The following is a 19,298-nucleotide window of genomic DNA, read 5'->3' as shown; positions in this document are numbered from 1 at the left end:
CTCTTGTCTTTCTCATAACAGTCATTCTGACAGGTATGAGGTGATATTTCACTGTAGTTTTGATTGTATTTTCCTGATCATTAGTGATGCTGAGCATCTTTTCATATTTCTTCTGGTCATCTAAATGTCTTCTTTGGAAAAATATGTATTCAGATCTTCTATCAATTTTTTAACTGGATTGTTTGTTCTTTTGCCATTGAATTATAGGAGTTCTTTGCTATTTTGGATATAATTTGTAAATATTTTCTCCTGTTCAGTAGGATGCCTTTTCATTTTGTTTATGGTTTCCTTTGCTATGCAGAAGCTTTTTAGTCTGATGTAGTCCCACTTGTTTTTTGCTTTTAATGTCAAATCCAAAAAATCATCACCAAGACCTATGTCAAGGAGCTTTGTTTTCTTCTAGAATATTTTATGGTTTCAGGTCTTACATTCACGTCATTAGTTCATCTGAGTTAAATTTCGTATATAATATACGATAGTGGTCCAGTTTTCCCAACATCATTTATTGAGGAGACTTGTCCTTTCCCCATTGTATATTCTCTTCTCCTTTGTGATAAATTGATGATATATGCACGGGTTTATTTCTGGGCTCTCTATTCTGTTTCATTGATTTATGTGTCTGTCTTTATACCAGTACCACACTATTTTGATTATAATAGCACTGTAATATATTTTGAAATAAGGATTTCATGATGTCTCCAGCTTTGTTCTTTCTCAAGATGCTTTAGCTATTGAGGGTCTTTTGTGGTTCAATATAAATTTTAGGATTGTTTGTCCTATTTCTGTGAAAAATGCCACTGGAATTTTGACAGGGATTGCACTCAATCTGTAGACTGCTTTGGGTAGTATGAACACTTTAACAATATTAATTCTTCTAATCCATAAGCATGGAATAGCTATTTATCTGTGTCTTCATCAATTTCTTTAGTCAATGTCTTATATAGTTCAGTGTACAGGTCTTTCACCTCCTTGGTTGGATTATTTCCTACATATTTTATTCTCTTGATGCAATTGTAAATGGGATTTTCTTAATATGTCTTTCTGATACGTTACTAGTGTAAAGAAACAACAAATTTCTGTATATTTATCTTGTATCCTGCAAATTCATACTGAATTCATTTATTAGTTCTATCAGTCTTTTGGAGTTTTCAGGGTCTTCTATATACAGCATCATATTATCTGCAAATAGTGACAGTGTTACTTCTTCCTTTCCAATTTGGAAGCTACTATACCTGGGAATTCAGAAGAAACACCTTTTCTTACTGCTCTAAACTGTTTTTACTGTTTGACCACTTTATAAAAACTATATGCATTATTTTCTCATTTAAAAACACACTCACATTCAGAATTTTAAATCTGTCTAGAGATGGAAGTTTTAGACTATATGGTGAAAACTGAGAAAATACTACTGTCTGATTACTGTAACCTTAACTGCAAGTTCAATTTTAAGAGTTGACAATAATTTTTTGTTTTAAAAAAGGTTGTATCTGCACGGCTAATGTATTAAAGTAATATTAAATTCCACAAATGGGTTTTTAGTTTTTATTTCTATTAAGCTACACAGATTATTCTAATAAGCTGGCAATGATCCATGTCTTCATTGGCCTTAAACATGTGAACCTGTCTCTTTTAGTCCTCAGAACAAATGCATGATTCTGCAAATTGGGTATTGCTAACTTCAGTTTATAGAAAAGGAAAGTGAAGTTTGGACCACATGACAGTTAATTCAGTGGGACATCATTCTTTTCCCAACACATTATTTAAAAAACTGCAAACATAACCAGTTTACCGAAAAAAAAAAAAAAAACTGCTTAGTGAGCACTCATAAAGTCAACAGATTCTATATGTAACACTTTGCTTTATTTGCTTCATCATATATCTGCCTATCCATCAATTGATCTTATTTTTGATTCATTTCTAACTAGGCTGCAGACAGCAGTATACTTCACCCCTAAACAGAGTTCAATTATTTGTTTACTGCTCTATATTTTAAAAATTAAGTTATATAGTAAAATGCACAAGCATATACTTGCATATGTTTTGACAAATGCATTCACCCACATAACCAAAACCTCTATCAAGATACAAAAAACTTCCATTATCGCAGAAGGTTCTCTCATATTGGGCCTTGGTTTGAACACATGATCCATCTCCAAAGTCCACAGTGTTTTCCCCAACACTATGCTACTTCTTTCTAGAAGGCCCAGTGTGTAAGTATATTAAACATTAAGAATTTTATTCCTAACCTTCAATAATTAAAGTAGTTGAAATATGGAAATATAAAAGGAAGAAAATACTAGAGACATCCTCCACCAAAACCAGACAGCCTTGATATTTAATATCTGTAGTAAGCAGATTGTACTATGCTCCCTCCACTGACTTCCCCTAAATAAACAAAAACTTCTACTTGCCTCCCTAAGAGCTCAAGAGTTAATCCAAGAAGAATGGATGTGACAATAAAAAAAAAATTCATACGTTCATCTCTTGTATCTTTAATTAAACCAACAGAGGCTTGGGGGTAAGACCATTTCTTATGCTTCTGAAGCAAGCAAGGTTAAATGCCATATGCTTTAATGGTTACTATGAGAGGCAGTGGGGAATTGGAGAAAAAGCAAAAGCTTTGGAATCAGCCAAATCTGGGTTCAAATCTCTTCATTTATTAGCTATCTTACCAACCAATTATTTAACTTCTCCATGCCTCAGTATCTCATCTGTAAAATGAGGCCTATGTTTTATCTTCCTTTCAATGTCCTTTCTCAAATAAATGATCTACATGGAGATCCAGGCAGACCTCTGCCCTGGACCTCAAGTTTTAGGGGGAACTGCTCTGGCCCTCTTCTAGTCATACCCCTCCTCACAGGTGAAGAGACCATGGGTCCAAAAGAACATACACACAATAGGGCGCCTGGGTGGCTCAGTCGGTTAAGCGACTGCCTTCGGCTCAGGTCATGATCCTGGAGTCCTGGGATCGAGTCCCGCATCGGGCTCCCTGCTCAGCAGGGAGTCTGCTTCTCCCTCTGACCCTTCTCCTCTCATATGCTCTCTCTCTCATTCTCGCTCTCTCAAATAAGTAAGTAAATAAAATCTTAAAAAAAAAAAAAAAGAACATACACACCATGAACCCACACCTCTGCCACAGCCTATGCCCTGGGTAATCTAGACCCAGGAATTCCTTTGCCTAAACAGAGTAGCCTTGCCTCCAAGGTCTGAAAGAACCTATTCCCTGGGTCTCACTTGCTCAAGGAATATGAATGAATCATGGATGTGAGGACTGGGGAGTTGAAACATATGTGTGAAGCCATGTGAAGAGAATGGTGTGTGGAAGAGATATGGGTTTAGGCTCAGAAGGCGGGATGGGCTCAACACATGCAGACACATTCTGGCATGTAAGTCTGAAGAATCCAACTTCTTAGTTCAAACCTGAAGTTCAAGGTCCACATGAAGGTTTATTTGTCAAAGGAGGAGGACAAAATATATTTTATGTAATGGTTTGTTAACGTATACATACATGGTATATGGGTCTTCATTTATATTTGTGTTACAAATGATCCTATCTGTAACTACTACTAATCGGTACTGACATACTCATTTTCAAATATTATCATATTTAGTCATATAACATTATCATGGGTTGGTTTCACTAGCTCCGTTGTGCAGATAAAGAAACAGACAAGATTAAGAAACTTTTTTCTATCTCTATATTGCTCTCTTCTTAACTCTTGGTATCTGAGTTTCTTCCTCTATCATATCATGAATATTACACTCTCCAAGATAATGTACCCTGAATTCCTAACTTCAGCCCTTATTTCTCCATAATCTCTCTTTAGAACCTGAGAGTGTTAACAATTCTTCCTTAAAACATCTTTCCCTTGGGCGCCTGGGTGGCTCAGTCATTGGGCGTCTGCCTTCGGCTCGGGGCATGGTCCCAGGGTCCTGGGATCGAGTTCTGCATCGGGTTCCCTGCTCCTTGGGAGCCTGCTTCTCCCTCTGCCTCTCTCTCTCTCAATCTCTCTCTCTGTCTTTCATGAATAAATAAATAAAATCTTTAAAAAAAAAATCTTTCCCTTGCTTCTAAGGCTAGACTATTTCAGTTCTTCTCTTAGCTTTTGCTCTTTTTCTGGCTCCTCTCTTTCTGAATAGTGTCTGCATAAAGTACATGTTCAATAAAAAGTGGGATTTTTTTTTTAAATCTAAAAAGAAGAGCTTTTATCTTGAAGCATAGTGATAGTTACTCTACTAGCTGATACATGCATGCAGTATTCCATTCATCCTAACAGCACCATAAAACTGAAGCTGAGGATGATGGACAAACGGACCTGTGTTAGAAACCTGGCTCCAACACTTTCTAGCTTTACGATCCTGCGTTTTTGCTTCCCCATCTGTGTCATCTTATAAGATTCTTGTGAGAATTAAATGAAACTCAGGATATAAAACACACAGCACATGATCCATAGTCAATAAATGTTGCCCCCTCCCTCCTCTTCCTGTTGCTTCTGGGTGAGCACGTCAGTCTTCCCTCTTTCCCTCTGTGCATTTCCAGACTAAGGCCTTCGTCTCGTCCTTTATGTTCCATGTCCACACTTTTATCACACCTGCGAACCCAACTCCTCCAGAAAGGTGGTCCTGAAGTACCTGCATCCGTTTCTAAGTGTCCAGGTCTACATCTCTAAGTTTTACTAGCTATTTCTACTTGAGAATCCCACTGCCTACCAACTCCACCTGATCCTTCTCCTCACAAAATGAAGAATGGAAAGCAAAAGACCGGGGATAGCATAAAATATTACAAAGACAAAATTGATAGGATGAATGATAAAGAAGCTGATTTCATGGTTTCAAGCTTGTCTGAGAAAATTACAAAAATTGAGAAGATTCTCATAAATCATGTCCAAAATTATCTCCCTTTTTCCTTCAGACATGAAGCTCTAATCCTTCCATTTCCCTAACCCATGAAGCCCCAAATCTTCTCATTCCTTTGGATTCTCTCATATTTAAGTGCTCTATTCATCACACATCTAATTATATACTATATCCTATTACTGATTTTCATAAATTTACATGTTATCTTCCTAACTATGCTGCAAGTTCTTTAAGGCCACAACCATCTCTTATATTTTTAGTGTTCTTCATAATGCTGATTGACTACTATTATGAAGATATGGTCAAGACCTCAGAAATCATAAATTAAGATGTTTTCAGATTTTTCCCTGACTTGGAAGGAAAAGCTTCTCAAATCAAAAAGGCTGGGGAACCTTCCACACATAGAAAAAGTATGACAAACTATGTGTTAATACTTTATAAATTATTTCCAAGAACTGTGTAAACTTTTCTCCAAAGATTATTTCTATTTTCTCATATAGATACTAGTTGTTATATTCATTTCTGTTAAGCAATTCTTAAAACTATGTCTCAAAAACTGTGTACTATAGACTGATGTGCTATTTATTAAATTTTAAATACTTTTAAAACTTTTAAAACCCAAAGGACAAAAAGCAATTAGTCTAAAGTTTATTAAAAGAAATGGCTTCCGGGGCGCCTGGGTGGCTCAGTCATTGAGCGTCTGCCTTCGGCTCAGGTCACAATCTCAGGGTCCTGGGATTGAGCCCCGCATCGGGCTCCCTGCTCCGCAGGAAGCCTGCTTCTCCCTCTCCCACTCCCCCTCTGCTTGTGTTCCCTCTCTCACCACTGTGCCTCTCTCTGTCAAATAAATAAAATCTTAAAAAAAAAAAAAAAAGAAAGAAAGAAAGAAAGAAATGGCTTCCTTCTTTGGTTGAATACACTATATTTCAAATTTGGAAAAATTTAATGAAATTACATTTTCTTTAATGTGATCAAAACAGAAGAACTGCAGGACAATAAAGCTGATTTTGATTTGCTCTTTTTACCTGAGTAGCTTTATCTTTCATGCACGAAGGGTAATGAACATGAGGATCCCGTGGCCACTGTCCTGTGAGGTAAGGTCCTGTTATCGTGTCCAAAGAAGAGGTTCGTCTGATTGTACTAGAGTTTCGAACTTGTTGAGCTTTTGGCCTGTCCACTATAAAAAGTGAAAAAAAAATGAGATTAGTCACTGACAAATTACGTAAAATTTAAAATTATTTAAACTTCATAGCTTATAAAGAATGATTTTCCCTAAATATGTATTTACCCTAATAGCTCTCTTATATGACCTGATGAAACGTATAGACCCTCTCTGAAGGAAAATATGTTCACATATTAAATCTTGCATATCCTTCCAGGGCTGTTACAGATGCTATGAAGCCCACCCATTTTAGAGACGTATTCTAAAATCTACTGATCATCTTCACTGCCATTACTTTAATTAAGACTCTCTCATGTCTCACCTGGACTGCCAGTTTCCTAACTGCTATCTCTGCATCCATCTCAATTAAATCTGACCGGGCTACCTCCCAACACCACCAAAAGAACATTTCCATGGTTAATCATTGTCCTTAACTTACAGCCTGTATTTTTCACAATTTGGCTCCCATAGACCTCAGTGTTTAATGTCTTGCTACTCCTCTAGAAATCCACGTTACCTACAAAGTGCCAAATGAACTAACTGCAGTTTCCCAAATGTAAAACACTCCCTTCCCTGCCTCTATACATTCTATTATTTAATGAGCCTAGAACGATTTCCTTCTTTGTTCACTTGACAAACTCTTATCTCCCTGACCAGCTCAGGTCTCACAGCAACTCTGTGAAACCTCTCCCAGGGCTTTTCCTTCTCCATCTCTATCTTTAGTTTAAGATACATGTGTCCAGCTCTGCTTGCATGGAATCCTAAGTTTGTCTTTCTCCCCAACCAGAACCTAAGTTTAAAAGTCTCTACAAACTGAAAAGGAGTCAATGCTCAATACTTATTTGATCAATTTATTCACAGCTACACAAAAATAAGGTGTATAAAGAACTCTATATTTTAATTCAATTTCCTCATTTATGTATGAAGAATCTGAAGCCCAGAGGGATAAAACTGAATTGTCCAATGAAAGAGAACTGCTAACAGGAGACAGAGGTAAAAAGGAAGCAAGATCTCCAGACATTCTATACCATTCAATCTACTGTAACAATCTACTTCTCTTCATTTGGATACTGTAAGTACCTCTGTTGAAAATTAAAATGATCATAATGAACGCTGTAGTTTCTTTACAAAGAAGTTATAGAGGGTTTTTCATATATACATCCCCACTAATTTACCATCGATGTGCTTTCTATAATAAAATCCCTTGAATTACAAGCTCCAAGGCTCAAGAGTCTTATTCAGGGTTATAGCTCACATGGCTTGCACATTACAAACAGTCAAAAACATTTGTTATTGAACGCTGTCCTTTAACTATCTTCCTGAAGCCAGAATACATAAGTAGTTTTCATCAGACAACAAAACACAGCATACTTTGGTGTTATATTGCTTACGTATCTTAAAACTGCAATTTTGATTTCTTCTTTAACCCGAGAGTTAGAGAAGATATGAAAATTACAAATTTCCTCCCTATCTTTATTAATTAGCTCTAATTTCACTTCACCGTGGGCAGAGAACCTAGGATGACCTATTTCTATCTACTCTGCAATTACCTGAGTTTTCCTTTTAAAACACGGTCAATTTTTATAAACATTTCATGAGTCATGGAGAAGATATATTTTCTGTTTTCAGAATCTATAGCTCTTTGTCTTGTACTTCAACTGAAATAAAAATATAGAATACAGGAATAATACAATTACCAGTGGATCTTTCACAGATTTAGAAGAGAACTCTCAAATTTCGAAACTACTATTGAGAACTAATAATTCTCTTTCTTTCTTACAATTTATTTATTTATTTATTTATTTATTTGAGAGAGAGAGAGAACACCAGCATGGGGGGAGGAGCAGACGGAGAGGGACAAGCAGATTCTGTGCTGAGCATGGAGCCTCACACCGGGCTTGATACCAGGACCCTGAGATCATGACCTGAGCCAAAATCAAGAGCCAGATGCTCAACCAACTGAGCCACCCACATGTCCCTCTTTCTTGCAATTTTTTTTTAAAGACAATTGTTTTTTTTTTAAAAGATGTATTTATTTATTTGACGGAGAGAATGAGATAGAGAGAGAGAGCATGAGAGGGGGGAGGGTCAGAGGGAGAAGCAGACTCCCTGCTGAGCAGGGAGCCTGATGCGGGACTCAATCCCAGGACTCCAGGATCATGACCTGAGCCGAAGGCAGTCGCTTAACCAACTGAGCCACCCAGGCGCCCTCTTGCAATTTTTTATCATTTATATTTTAGTTCTGTGTAATTTGACATATACTGATCCATGATGTCATCATCATGGTTTGCATACTTCACCATTATAATCTGTTCCATTTATCCCTTTTTAAACTCTTTCAAATTAAACATTATGACCCCCTTCGCTTTCTATTATAATTTGTCTGGTAGACCTATTCTTTAATTTTCAATTTCTTTCAATCATTTTGTTTATGTGTGTCTCTTGTATACAGTATATAAACTAGGCTTTTTGAAAAAAACAGTATGCCTTCTTGTAGAAAGTTAATTTAGCCCACTTATGTTATTGCTATAATAAATTTAACTTGTCATGTAACTTTTTTCTTCCTATTTGTAATGCTTCCTTGCTATGTGTCCTCTATTTCACTGTTTTTTTCTTCTCTCTTCTTGTCATGGCTAATATCTATGTAGACTGTTTATAGTAGTAGAAGTTATTTCTATTAATTCTTTCAAGTATTTTTTTTCTGGCTATAAAAGCAATACCCACAAATATTAGCAACTCTGGGAAACATGTCTTTCATATCTAATTTATAATAATTAGTTTATTTATAATTTATAATAATTATAAATTATATCTAATTTATAATACATAAATATAAATTACATCTAATTTATAATAATTTGTTTAAAATTTTTAGAAGTTACTTTATATTCCCTCCACCAGGAGGACACAAAAGACAAAAACAGATTATCCCTTTAAAAAGACCAACATTTATAGCAGTACACTACTAAATAAAAAAAAAAGTCCTACATAAAGGTCAGCTATAACCAGGAAAAGAAGAACCATTAGATGTGAAAAACCTGTGCCTACACTTAAATTGCTCCAACTATTAAAATGTTGTATGTACTCTACTTACAGCTATTAAAACTTCGCCTAAATTGGAAAACAAACTATTGGGTCCATTTTTATGTTTTATAATGAAGAATCTATATAAATAGGCCTCTTGGTCTATATATTTTAATCTATATTTAGTAACTCTTACTATGTAATTACTGGACTTTTGCCTATCACTCTCAAAAGAGCACATGTTCTCCTCTTAGTATCCATTCTCTATGATTAGCTACTTTGTCAGAACTGTGGTCTTCAAGCCATTTTGACTAAGTACTCTTATTGGTAAATAGGTAAGCATGTAGCAACATGTGTAGTCATTTATTTATAAATGTATGTACTATATTACTAATATGCTAATTATAAAACAGACAAAACAAACATATATGATATGGAATAAAAAATTAAAATATACATGTATAAAAAAATAGAAATTATGTTTTCTCCTTGTATCTCAGTAGATGGCCTCACTCACTTTAATGGACTGAAACTTGGGTGATAGACTCAATGCATCGATTGGCCACTTAGCTCTGTCTAATTTCATGTCTTACTACCCTACTGCTTAACTGAATTAAGAATGTGTAGATAAGCACCAGACATTACCAGCACCAAAACAAACAAATAAACAGGTCTGCCTTAAAAGGAAAAAATAAGTTAGGACAACACAGTATCCATATCTTGTTACAAGATTCACTCTACCAGTCATCATTTTTTTAGGAAATTAAAGTATATGAGGCAAATATTCTTGAAACGTCCTATTTCAAAAATATTCTTTAAAATAAAGATTCTCACCACAACTCACAACCAGGAAAATTTCAAAGACATGGTATTATTAATTTCCAAATTTTTTGAAGTGTAAAAATTCAGAATAGGTGGAAAATTGGCAAGGAGAGCTTCTTCCAGGATATGATTACTCATAACCCCATCTACCAAATATCACGAAAGCCTTAGATTTAACAAAAGGTCGATGATAAACGATGCAATTCTATTCCAACAAGATGACCTGTTACTATTATCCAAACTATCATGGCAATGAGTTAGTCTTTAACTGTCTCAACATCTAAGCCCTGATTCTCACAAATTTTTGTTTATTTATTTCATGGTATCATCTCCTACCAATTCAGGTTTTACAATGTAGTGCAACAAGGAAAATCAACACTGGTTTTGCATTATTTATATACTCAACACAATAAATTGTTTATTTCATGATTACAGTTGTGATTAGAATATGTATTCAGTTTTGAATCGGGTAATCACAGTATTTCTCTACTAATTACAAAATTACCTCAATTCAAGTTAGATCAAACAAGAGGACACCTTATGAGCTAGAAACAAGCATTACTATAGACAATCTTTGAATTAATTTACAAGAGCTTGAATAACTTAATAGAACTGCTAAAATAAATATTGAATTATACTTATGTAAAGTATGAAAGAAAATCAATTAAATAAATACTTACTATCATCACCTAAGGTAAAGAGGCATCAGAAAAACAGTACCTTCATTAAGTGGTGAAACCAGGTAATCATTATTACTAAAGAAAACTTGCTAAATGTCTACACCATATGGAAAGTACTGTTACATGTACCAAGGGAAATTACAAAATAAGTTTCAGACTCTCTTCAAGGAGTTTATATACTGGTTGGGGGAGATATGATACATATAATTAAACCATAATATAAAGCAGTATATGCACAGCAAGTGCACACCAATGAAGGAGAGGAAGGCAAAAAGGCAAAAAATAAACTACTCAGCAAGTAGCAAGAATATAGCTCTCCAATACACCAAAGGGGTAGTAATAGAGTTTTTGCCATGCTACTTACCAGTCCTGTTGCTAATACCCTTACTTAAATATTTGAGGATTAAATACAGAATAATTAACTTCGGCAAAAAAAAAAAAAAGATAGGAAAAAAATAATCACATCCATTTCCAGTACTATCATCCTTATATCAGAACCAGAAAATGACTGTTGATAGTTAACAATCTGTAGAAAGTCTTCATTACATTCATCTACAGGTTGCACTTTCCAGCCCCTCTTCGCCTCCCTGAATAGAAAGCCACATGGCAGGAGCAGTTGGTAGGTCTGGGGCTCCTCAGGGACCTACTGAGGACTGTACAAAATAATTCTTGCTCTCTCACAACCAACTGGAAATTCAACTTTAAAATAATAATAATGAAATAGGTTTAACGGCAAGAAGCTATATATTAGGTAACCCTGAATTTGAATAGCAAACTAAGCACTGTTTAAAACAGGGAAAACCCGCCAGAGTAATGTAACATGATGTCAAACTCATTAATTAATTTGTTCCCAACAATTTTTACTTAGTGGCAATGCCTGAGGATTGGCTGGTTAGTGAGTTTGGAAATCTCATGACTTAAGAAGCTAATCTGCAGTGGAAAACAAAGTAAAACTTCCACAAGTTAAAAAAAAAAAAGTTATTGGATATTGGAAACTTAAAGAACTTCACCTACAGAATCAAATGAAACAAGCCACCACATCTTCCAAACTAACCTTACTAAGTGGCAAAGATGATATATATATTTTTTAAAGATTTTATTTATTTGAGAGAGAGTGAGAGAGAGAGAGAGAGAGCACAAGCAGTGGGGAGAGGAGGAGGGAGAAGCAGGCTTCCCACGGAGCAGGCAGCCTGACGCGGGGCTTGATCCCAGGACCTGGGATCATGGCCTGAGCCGAAGGCAGCCGCTTAACCGAATGAGCCACCCAGGCGCCCTCAACATATTTTTTTAAACCAAACTAGACTGATTCAGATACATCATAAGGGTTAGGAAACACAGAAGTCCTAAAGCAATGCTTCTCAAAGTGTAAGACTTGTTAAATATGCTCATTTCTATGCCCGATTTCTTATCAACCATGTAACTAACACTCTCTGGTAGTGGATCAAGAAATCTGAATTTTTAGTAAGCATTTCAGGTGACTCTTAATGATACTAAAAGCTTAAGAACCTATGTCTGAAGGATTGGTACTAGACCCTTTGGAATTGTAGGTGCTCAAAAATAAAATCCTTTTATGACAATAACTTACTCCCATTTAAAAGCACTGAAAGTTTGACTACATATACCTAAGGAAATATCCTGCTGCAAAAATATCACCCAATTCTTTGAAATCTGCTCCCAGCAGCTAAACTTCTAGAATCTAATACTTTTTATTTTTACTTATTTTTCTTAAAGTGAAAGAGTGGGCGTGAGTGGTGGGGTGGGGGAGAGGCAGAGGAGTGAGAGAGAGAACCTCGAGCAGAGAGCCCGGGGCTCGATCTCACAACTCTGAGATCATGACCTTAGCTGAAATCAAGAGTCTGACGCTTAACGGACTGAGCCACCCAGGCGCCCCTAGAATCTAATAAATTTAAACATTCATCATCTCCTTCAAAAGGTCACTTTCTAAACTTAGAGCCAGCCATGACATAAGAACCTTAAAATTTAGTACAGAGCATTCTAGGGAGAATGCTTAGGGGCACCAGAAAATGAGATAACAAAGTCCAAAATCTCTTTTGGACAGAGACCTTCCCACCCAAACAGGGCATTCTGCATGCAAATAAAAGTTAAGTACAATAAAATCTACTTCCTGAAAAATATGAGGAAGTCTGAAAAAATATATTAAGTAGGTTCCCTTATAAAATGAAAGTACAAGAGCAAAATTAAATCAAATATATAAGCAGAGTAAAATTAAATGTTAATAATTAATTTGATTAAAGCATCTAAGCCTGAGTTTATTAAACAACATTTACCAGAAAATCAATGAGCTTTTCATATCTAACTTAACTCATTCATATTACAATTTCAATCTTCATCATTGAAATCAAAATAACAAATTAACTGAGCCAAGACTGAAGACATTAAATTGTCTTTTCAACTTGAAATGATATAGTTCCTGATCTAGCAGAGATCAAGAACAACCATAAATAAATACAGGCTGGAAATATTCTTCCTACTGGCTCACTGAGGTTAACCATAATCTTGCTAAAGATCTGTTATCAGAGGTTTGCTTCAGTATTTCTGTAATAAGACCTCTTCCTTGAGAGTTATAGTTTTAAATTATTATCACTGTCAAAGAGTTTCTCCTTGACCAAACTTTAGTCAGTCTCCTCTGAACGATTCTCAAGTAGGCCCTAACTTTTGGGCTTCCATGTTTATCTCTGCACTGTCCAATTTTAGAAAGAATCCCCCACCCTCATTTTCTGATCACCCTTCATATCTGATCAGGTTCCTAAACCTCCACCCCCCCCATGTGATATCTGATCACCCTGGCCTACCTTTAACAATAATCCTGTGAGGTCTGTTTAGCCAGAGTCCCTCCTTACCCTTCCTCCGTAGTAATTTTTCATCCACTAATACTCACCCTGCTCCTTGCCTTAGAAATCCCTACTAAACCTTGTATTTTATATTTTTATAAATTTATATTTATAATTTTTTTCCCTCACCCTTCCTCCGTAGTAATTTTTCATCCACTAATACTCACCCTGCTCCTTGCCTAGAAATCCCTACTAATCCTTGTTGTATTCAGAGTTTGAGCCTAATCTCTCTCCCCCACTCCAAAACTCCATGGCAGTGGTCCCTACACTACATTCATTCAGACATGATAGTTTCTCTGAATGAAGTTTGGCTTACCTTTAACAAGTCTCATAAATAATTTTTTCTTTAACATCACTAACATTGAGTAATTTTCTCCTTACCTGAGTTATAGAGAATGATTTTCAAAATAAATTAACTAAAAAAAATTTTTAACTGTATAACCAATAATTAAAAAATGTAGAAAGGAAACTAGTATACTTCTCTAGCCAATCTAACATACATTAATATTGGTCATCTAGTACAATTATTACTAGGTTCAGTTCTCCAAAATCAGCATAGTCCAGGGACTTTACTAATGGCCTTTATGGGTCTTTCTTCCTTGACATATAAGAATATGAAAATACATTGGCCATATAAAATAAAATCATGAAAATTAAATAAATTTCAGATAAGAGAAAGGAAGGACAAGAGATCTGAACATGCTATTGGAAATCAAACTGAAGGGCAAAAACTGAAGCCCTCTTAGTGTGGGTAGATTCTGAAACACTAATCAACCAGACCTGGAATTCTGCCACAGAGGCAATCTAGAAAACATGCAGAAATGACCATATGGCTGCCCTGCAGAAATCTGGAAAGGAACCAATCAAGAAGTTGACAAGAGAAACAAACATGCTTCTGACCAAACGAAGCCTGACACAGCCGGTAACCCGAGGTCTGTCAAGAAAAACAGTTATTTAAAAAAATGCAGTCACACAGCCATTTAGGAATGACTCTTTGGGTTATAGCTCACTCAATCAAACTTGTGTCAAATGGCACATAAATTGAGAAAAGACATTTGGAGAAAAGCCTTCAGCCTGTTTTTAAAGGAAACCCAAAAGAGTATCTTTTTGAATCAAGGTTATAAAAAAAACTTCACTAAGATCACCATAAAGCCTGGTGACAAGCAATGGAAGAATACACAACAAAGTAAGATGGAGCTCTGACATTTGGAATACATCTACAAAGCAATTACATATATGGCAGATAAGATGCTATAGATGTTTTAGTTCATTTTTTTCTGGTGGCAAAATAATAGTCCTTTATTTTCTTATTATTTTTAAAAAAGATTTTATTTATTTATTTGAGAGAGAGAGACATAGTGAGAGAGGGATCACAAGCAGGGGGAGTGGGAGAGAGAGAAGCAGGCTTCCTGCTGAGCAGGGAGCCCGATACGGGGCTCAATCCCAGGACCCTGGGATCATGACCTGAGCTGAAGGCAGACGCTTAACTGACTGAGCCACCCAGCTGCCCCAAAATAATAGTCCTTTAAAAAACCTTGGTAAAGTCATAATTAGTAGAAGGTTCATAAGCTTATGAACTTCCAATGAATTCAATTCATAGAGACTCCAAACATCTAAATCCATTATGACCAATGGGCTTAGACACTAAAGAAATAATCACAGCATATTAGAAACTATAAAGGAACCAAAATAAGATGGTCAAAGATGGAAAGTAATATTGTAATCGAAAGGAAAGCAAATATTCTGTAATCAGAAGACTGATTCTACAAAATTGCTCTTTAAAATTTTGTTTTAAAGAGCAAACTTCCAGTTAAAGCTTGGAAAAAAATTTTTTCTTGCATCATTAAAAATTTTATTTATTTACTTGTTAGAGAGAGAGAGAGAGAGAGCACAAGCAGGGGGAGCCTGCTTCTCAGGCTCCCCACTGAGCAGGGAGCCCAATGTGGGGGGCTCGATCCCAGGGTCCTGGGATCATGACCTGAGCTGAAGGCAGATGCTTAACTGACTGAGCCACCCAGGCATCCCAACATTTGGAAAACTTTTAACCAAATGAGGTAGATTCACTATTATATCCCAACTTAAAAAGAGAAACAAACAAGTCCCTCTTTAATAACCATCACCCATTTAACCCAATCCTCCCCCACTCCCATGCCCTCTCCAGTAATGCTTAGTTTGTTCTCTAGAGTTCAGAGTCTGTTTTCTGGTTTGCTTTTTTTTGATGAACACTGGGTGTTGTATGTAAGTGATGAATCACTAAATTCTACACCTGAAACTAATATTACATTGTTTGTTAACTAACTGAAATTTAAATAAAAACTTGGAAAATGAAAGGGAAAAAAGGAAAATAAATGTTATAAAGTGGAAAAAAAAAGGCTACAAAATGAATCATATTTTGACCACAGTGTAACAACCAATATTACTGATGAACCCTTGGATTTTTTATAGTAGGGAAAAACTTCCCCCAAATTGTGATATATAACAAACGCATTTTTCCTCAAAATTTACCTTTTAATGAGGGAAAAGGAAGAAAGTCACAAACAGAAAAAAATCCATCCATCTAGAAGAGAATATTACCGGCATTTTTTCAGCTACTTTTATTTGGAATTTATGTCCATAAATACAGTAATTCTCTCTCTCTCCCACACACACACACACACACACACAAACACACACCCTCTCTATATATGTCCAGGAACAGTTTCACTTCATAATACTAACGTCTTATTTTTTATTTTAGCATTATGGCAGGTTTCTAATATATGTAGCATTTTCTCTCCATTAGGTAGAACAGTAAATCAATATTCAATATTTAAGACACTTCTTCATATAAAAGTTATGTCAAAACATTCCAAAAGGAGAAAATATGGTAGCAGAAAAGATTTTAAAGCTCCCTGTGACAACAGAGTAACAAAACTAGCCAAACCAAAGACTCACGGACAGCATTTGCAAGATAAGAATGTCACAAAATAGCCCCACAAAAACTTCAAATATAAGTTAGTAGGGACAAAGATTCAGAAATTAACCATCATGTTAATGTTTTCATGTTTTCAGCATCTGTGTGAGAGGCAGCAGAAGGAAAGAATGTGGGCTTCTGAAGATCCTGAGAACAAAAGAACACCAATCACCAGAAGGGAAATGTAAAAGGCCAATCTGAGAACAGTAGCCAAAATTGGGAGGGGGTTCTACAGGAGTGCAGGAGGACACCAACTGAAGAAAGTCTGAAGTACTGGAACTATATGACTAGTCTCAAACCTAACAAAAGCTGCTTCCAACAGAGTCCCAAGACGAAAGAGAAATTACTGTGAGTCTAATCTAAACTGAACGTTACAGGTACAATATAAGCAAAGCAAAGGGAAAGTTGAGATAAAGTTGGGGAAGGTAGTCAAGGAGGGTGATAACAGAAGGAAGAGATTTTAAGTCATTTTATAAAAACGAGAGGTGAGAATACTAGAGTTTTGAGGCTAGAAAAGCTATCCTGAATGAGGTATCCCTCCTAAAAGTACAGGAAAATTCATTTCCCTTAAACTGTGAGCAAAAAAAAAAAAAAAAAAGCTAATTAATCCCACATAATTACACCATGAGGGAAAATGGCACAAGGAATAAATGATGGTCTATGGATAATGAAAACATGCAAGAAAAACATGCCCACATAGGATGAAAATTGTGAACTAGTAGGTCAAAACTAGCTAAAAAAATATTTTTTTAATGATAGAAGCAACGAAAAATCTCAGAATTAGAAAAATCAGAAGTGATGTGTTTGAGGGCAAGGAAGATAATAAAAAGAGAGGTGACCAAACTCAGGAAAGACTTGGAAACCTAAAAAAAATTTATTTCAGGAATGAAGACTAAATTACAAAAAGCACAATGGGCAATGCCTTAACAGAAATAGAACATGGAACACAAATTTTATACTTATCAAAAGATTTCAAGAGAAAATGATTAATATGTAACATAAGCAAGATGGTTCAACATGTTTAATAGGAGTCCCTGAAGGAAACAAAAGCAACTAACCAAAACATACAGAGGCACCTGGGTTGCTCAGTCAGTTGAGTGTCTGACTCTTTTGATTTTGGCTCAGGTCATGATCTCAGGATCATGACGAGCCCCCTGTCAGGCTCTGCACTCAGCATGGAGTCTGCTTGAGATTCTCTCTCTCTCCCTCTCCCTCTGCCCCTCCCCTCCCCTCCTGCACTCTCAAAAAAACAAAAACCTAAAAAACCCTAAAATAAAAGTATATGTGTATGTATACATATGCGTGTGTGTGTGTATTTATTTATCTTGAGAAAATTATCCACAACAGCCTACATTGAACACATCTTAATAAAGCTAAAGTGACCTTCAAGTATTAGAGGCACAGATTAAAAACTATAGCTGAGTTCCTGCTACATAAAGTATGGAGAACACAAGGAATATTGTTCCCATGAGTTTTTCCTGAAGAATCTACCAAAGACTAAGCTTCATACAACCAAGAGCTTGGAAAGGAATTAACATAAAAACTGCTAGGAGGTATGAGCCATTCAGGTAGTAACTTTGAAAGGACAAGGGAGCAGCAGACTGCCTAATAGTGCTAAGGCAAGTCTTCTATCACTACACGAAGTAATGACCAGAGGAAGATCTGAAATTCACATAGTTATCCTCTTAGCATATTTGAATCTAAGACTACAAATTTACAGAATAGCTGCAAACCAAATGTGAGTTTAGTTCCTCCTAGAACCAGATACATATATTTTTAAAATTTTAATATTCTTCTAATATTGTGATTGTGTTGACTCCAAGAAAAATTGAAGCTAGCCTTAGAGAGGTACACTTTCTTCCTAGGTAGCCTGGTAAAGAAATGAGCTCTCGCCTAACCTAGAGGGGAAACTACCTGAAATGGAGCATCCACAGTCACTCCACTGATAGGATTTTTGCCTATCCCCTCCCTCTAGAGAGGGCAATCACAGATTGAAGTTTCCAAGTGCACCTTATGGAAGCCTGCAGCAAGAACCAGGAAGGGGTCAATGGACAAGAGTTCCTTTTATGGGAAAAGATAGAGTTCACCACGACAAATGGAATGGGAGGGCAATGGACTGAGAGGTTTGAAGAGAGTCAGGTGGACAAGACAGGATGGAAACAAGCCTTGAAGAAGACCTCCTTGTAAGGGGCTAAATCTAGAAGGGACAAAAATAACCAGGCTCTTTTCACACTATCCCGCCATCTACTGGGTATGTCAATAAAGAACAGAGTCTTAAAATAATTTTCAAGGCTGAGAAAGAATTGATTATGAATACTAACATTATGGGATCAAGGTCTTACCACTACTGAAAAAGGATAAATTATACCATGTAAAATGAGATCTTTAGAAATCTGTATGACAACTATAGTTCCTCTGGTTCTGGAAAAGCTTCTGAAAAAAGAAATTATCAGCATTCCGACCCCTTATTTGAATTAAGAATGAATATAACACAAAAAGCACTACAGTCTCCTAGACCATTAAATATTTTTTCTCATGATATCTACACTGAATATTTGTAAGAATTCTAAATCCAAATCTATTTTAACATACAATTTATAAACAAAGGTAAGATTTAAGCACTTAAGTCTAAGCTATAAACACTTTGCTTAGGTAATAATAACTATAGATTAGCTCATAATAGCATAATAGGTTAACTCTATGGTTAAATGTAGAAGTTAAGAGTAAAGGCCTAGAAAGAGATAACTGCTTAATCTCAATGAGATATGACTGCCAGGAAAGCAAATTTATTGATGGTAGGCAGATGATAATAAATGGAAATCTATACTGGAATATGTGTGGATATCACTGATCTGCTTAACAAAAAAGAATCTAATAAATTAAACTTAGTCTATGAGCTGTATTTTCCCCCACACTGTGTCCCCCAGTCCAGCAATGGTGAACATGTC

General features: G+C 35.8%; 1 protein-coding gene across 1 annotated transcript in view; it reads right to left on the bottom strand.

Moving 5' to 3' along the window:
• The window catches only part of GLCCI1 (glucocorticoid induced 1), a 103,063-nt gene that overhangs the window by 63,377 nt on the left and 20,388 nt on the right, over window positions 1–19,298 (bottom strand). Inside the window, exon 2 of the mRNA XM_027572953.2 lies at window positions 5,883–6,034. Coding sequence (XP_027428754.1) covers window positions 5,883–6,034 — 152 coding nt within the window. The remainder of the gene's footprint in view (window positions 1–5,882; window positions 6,035–19,298) is intronic.

Source organism: Zalophus californianus, chromosome 12 (assembly GCF_009762305.2).
Source record: "Zalophus californianus isolate mZalCal1 chromosome 12, mZalCal1.pri.v2, whole genome shotgun sequence".
Taxonomy (NCBI): domain Eukaryota; kingdom Metazoa; phylum Chordata; class Mammalia; order Carnivora; family Otariidae; genus Zalophus; species Zalophus californianus.
The sequence above is the reverse complement of the archived record's forward strand: the minus strand, read 5'-3'. Positions and strand labels throughout refer to the sequence as shown.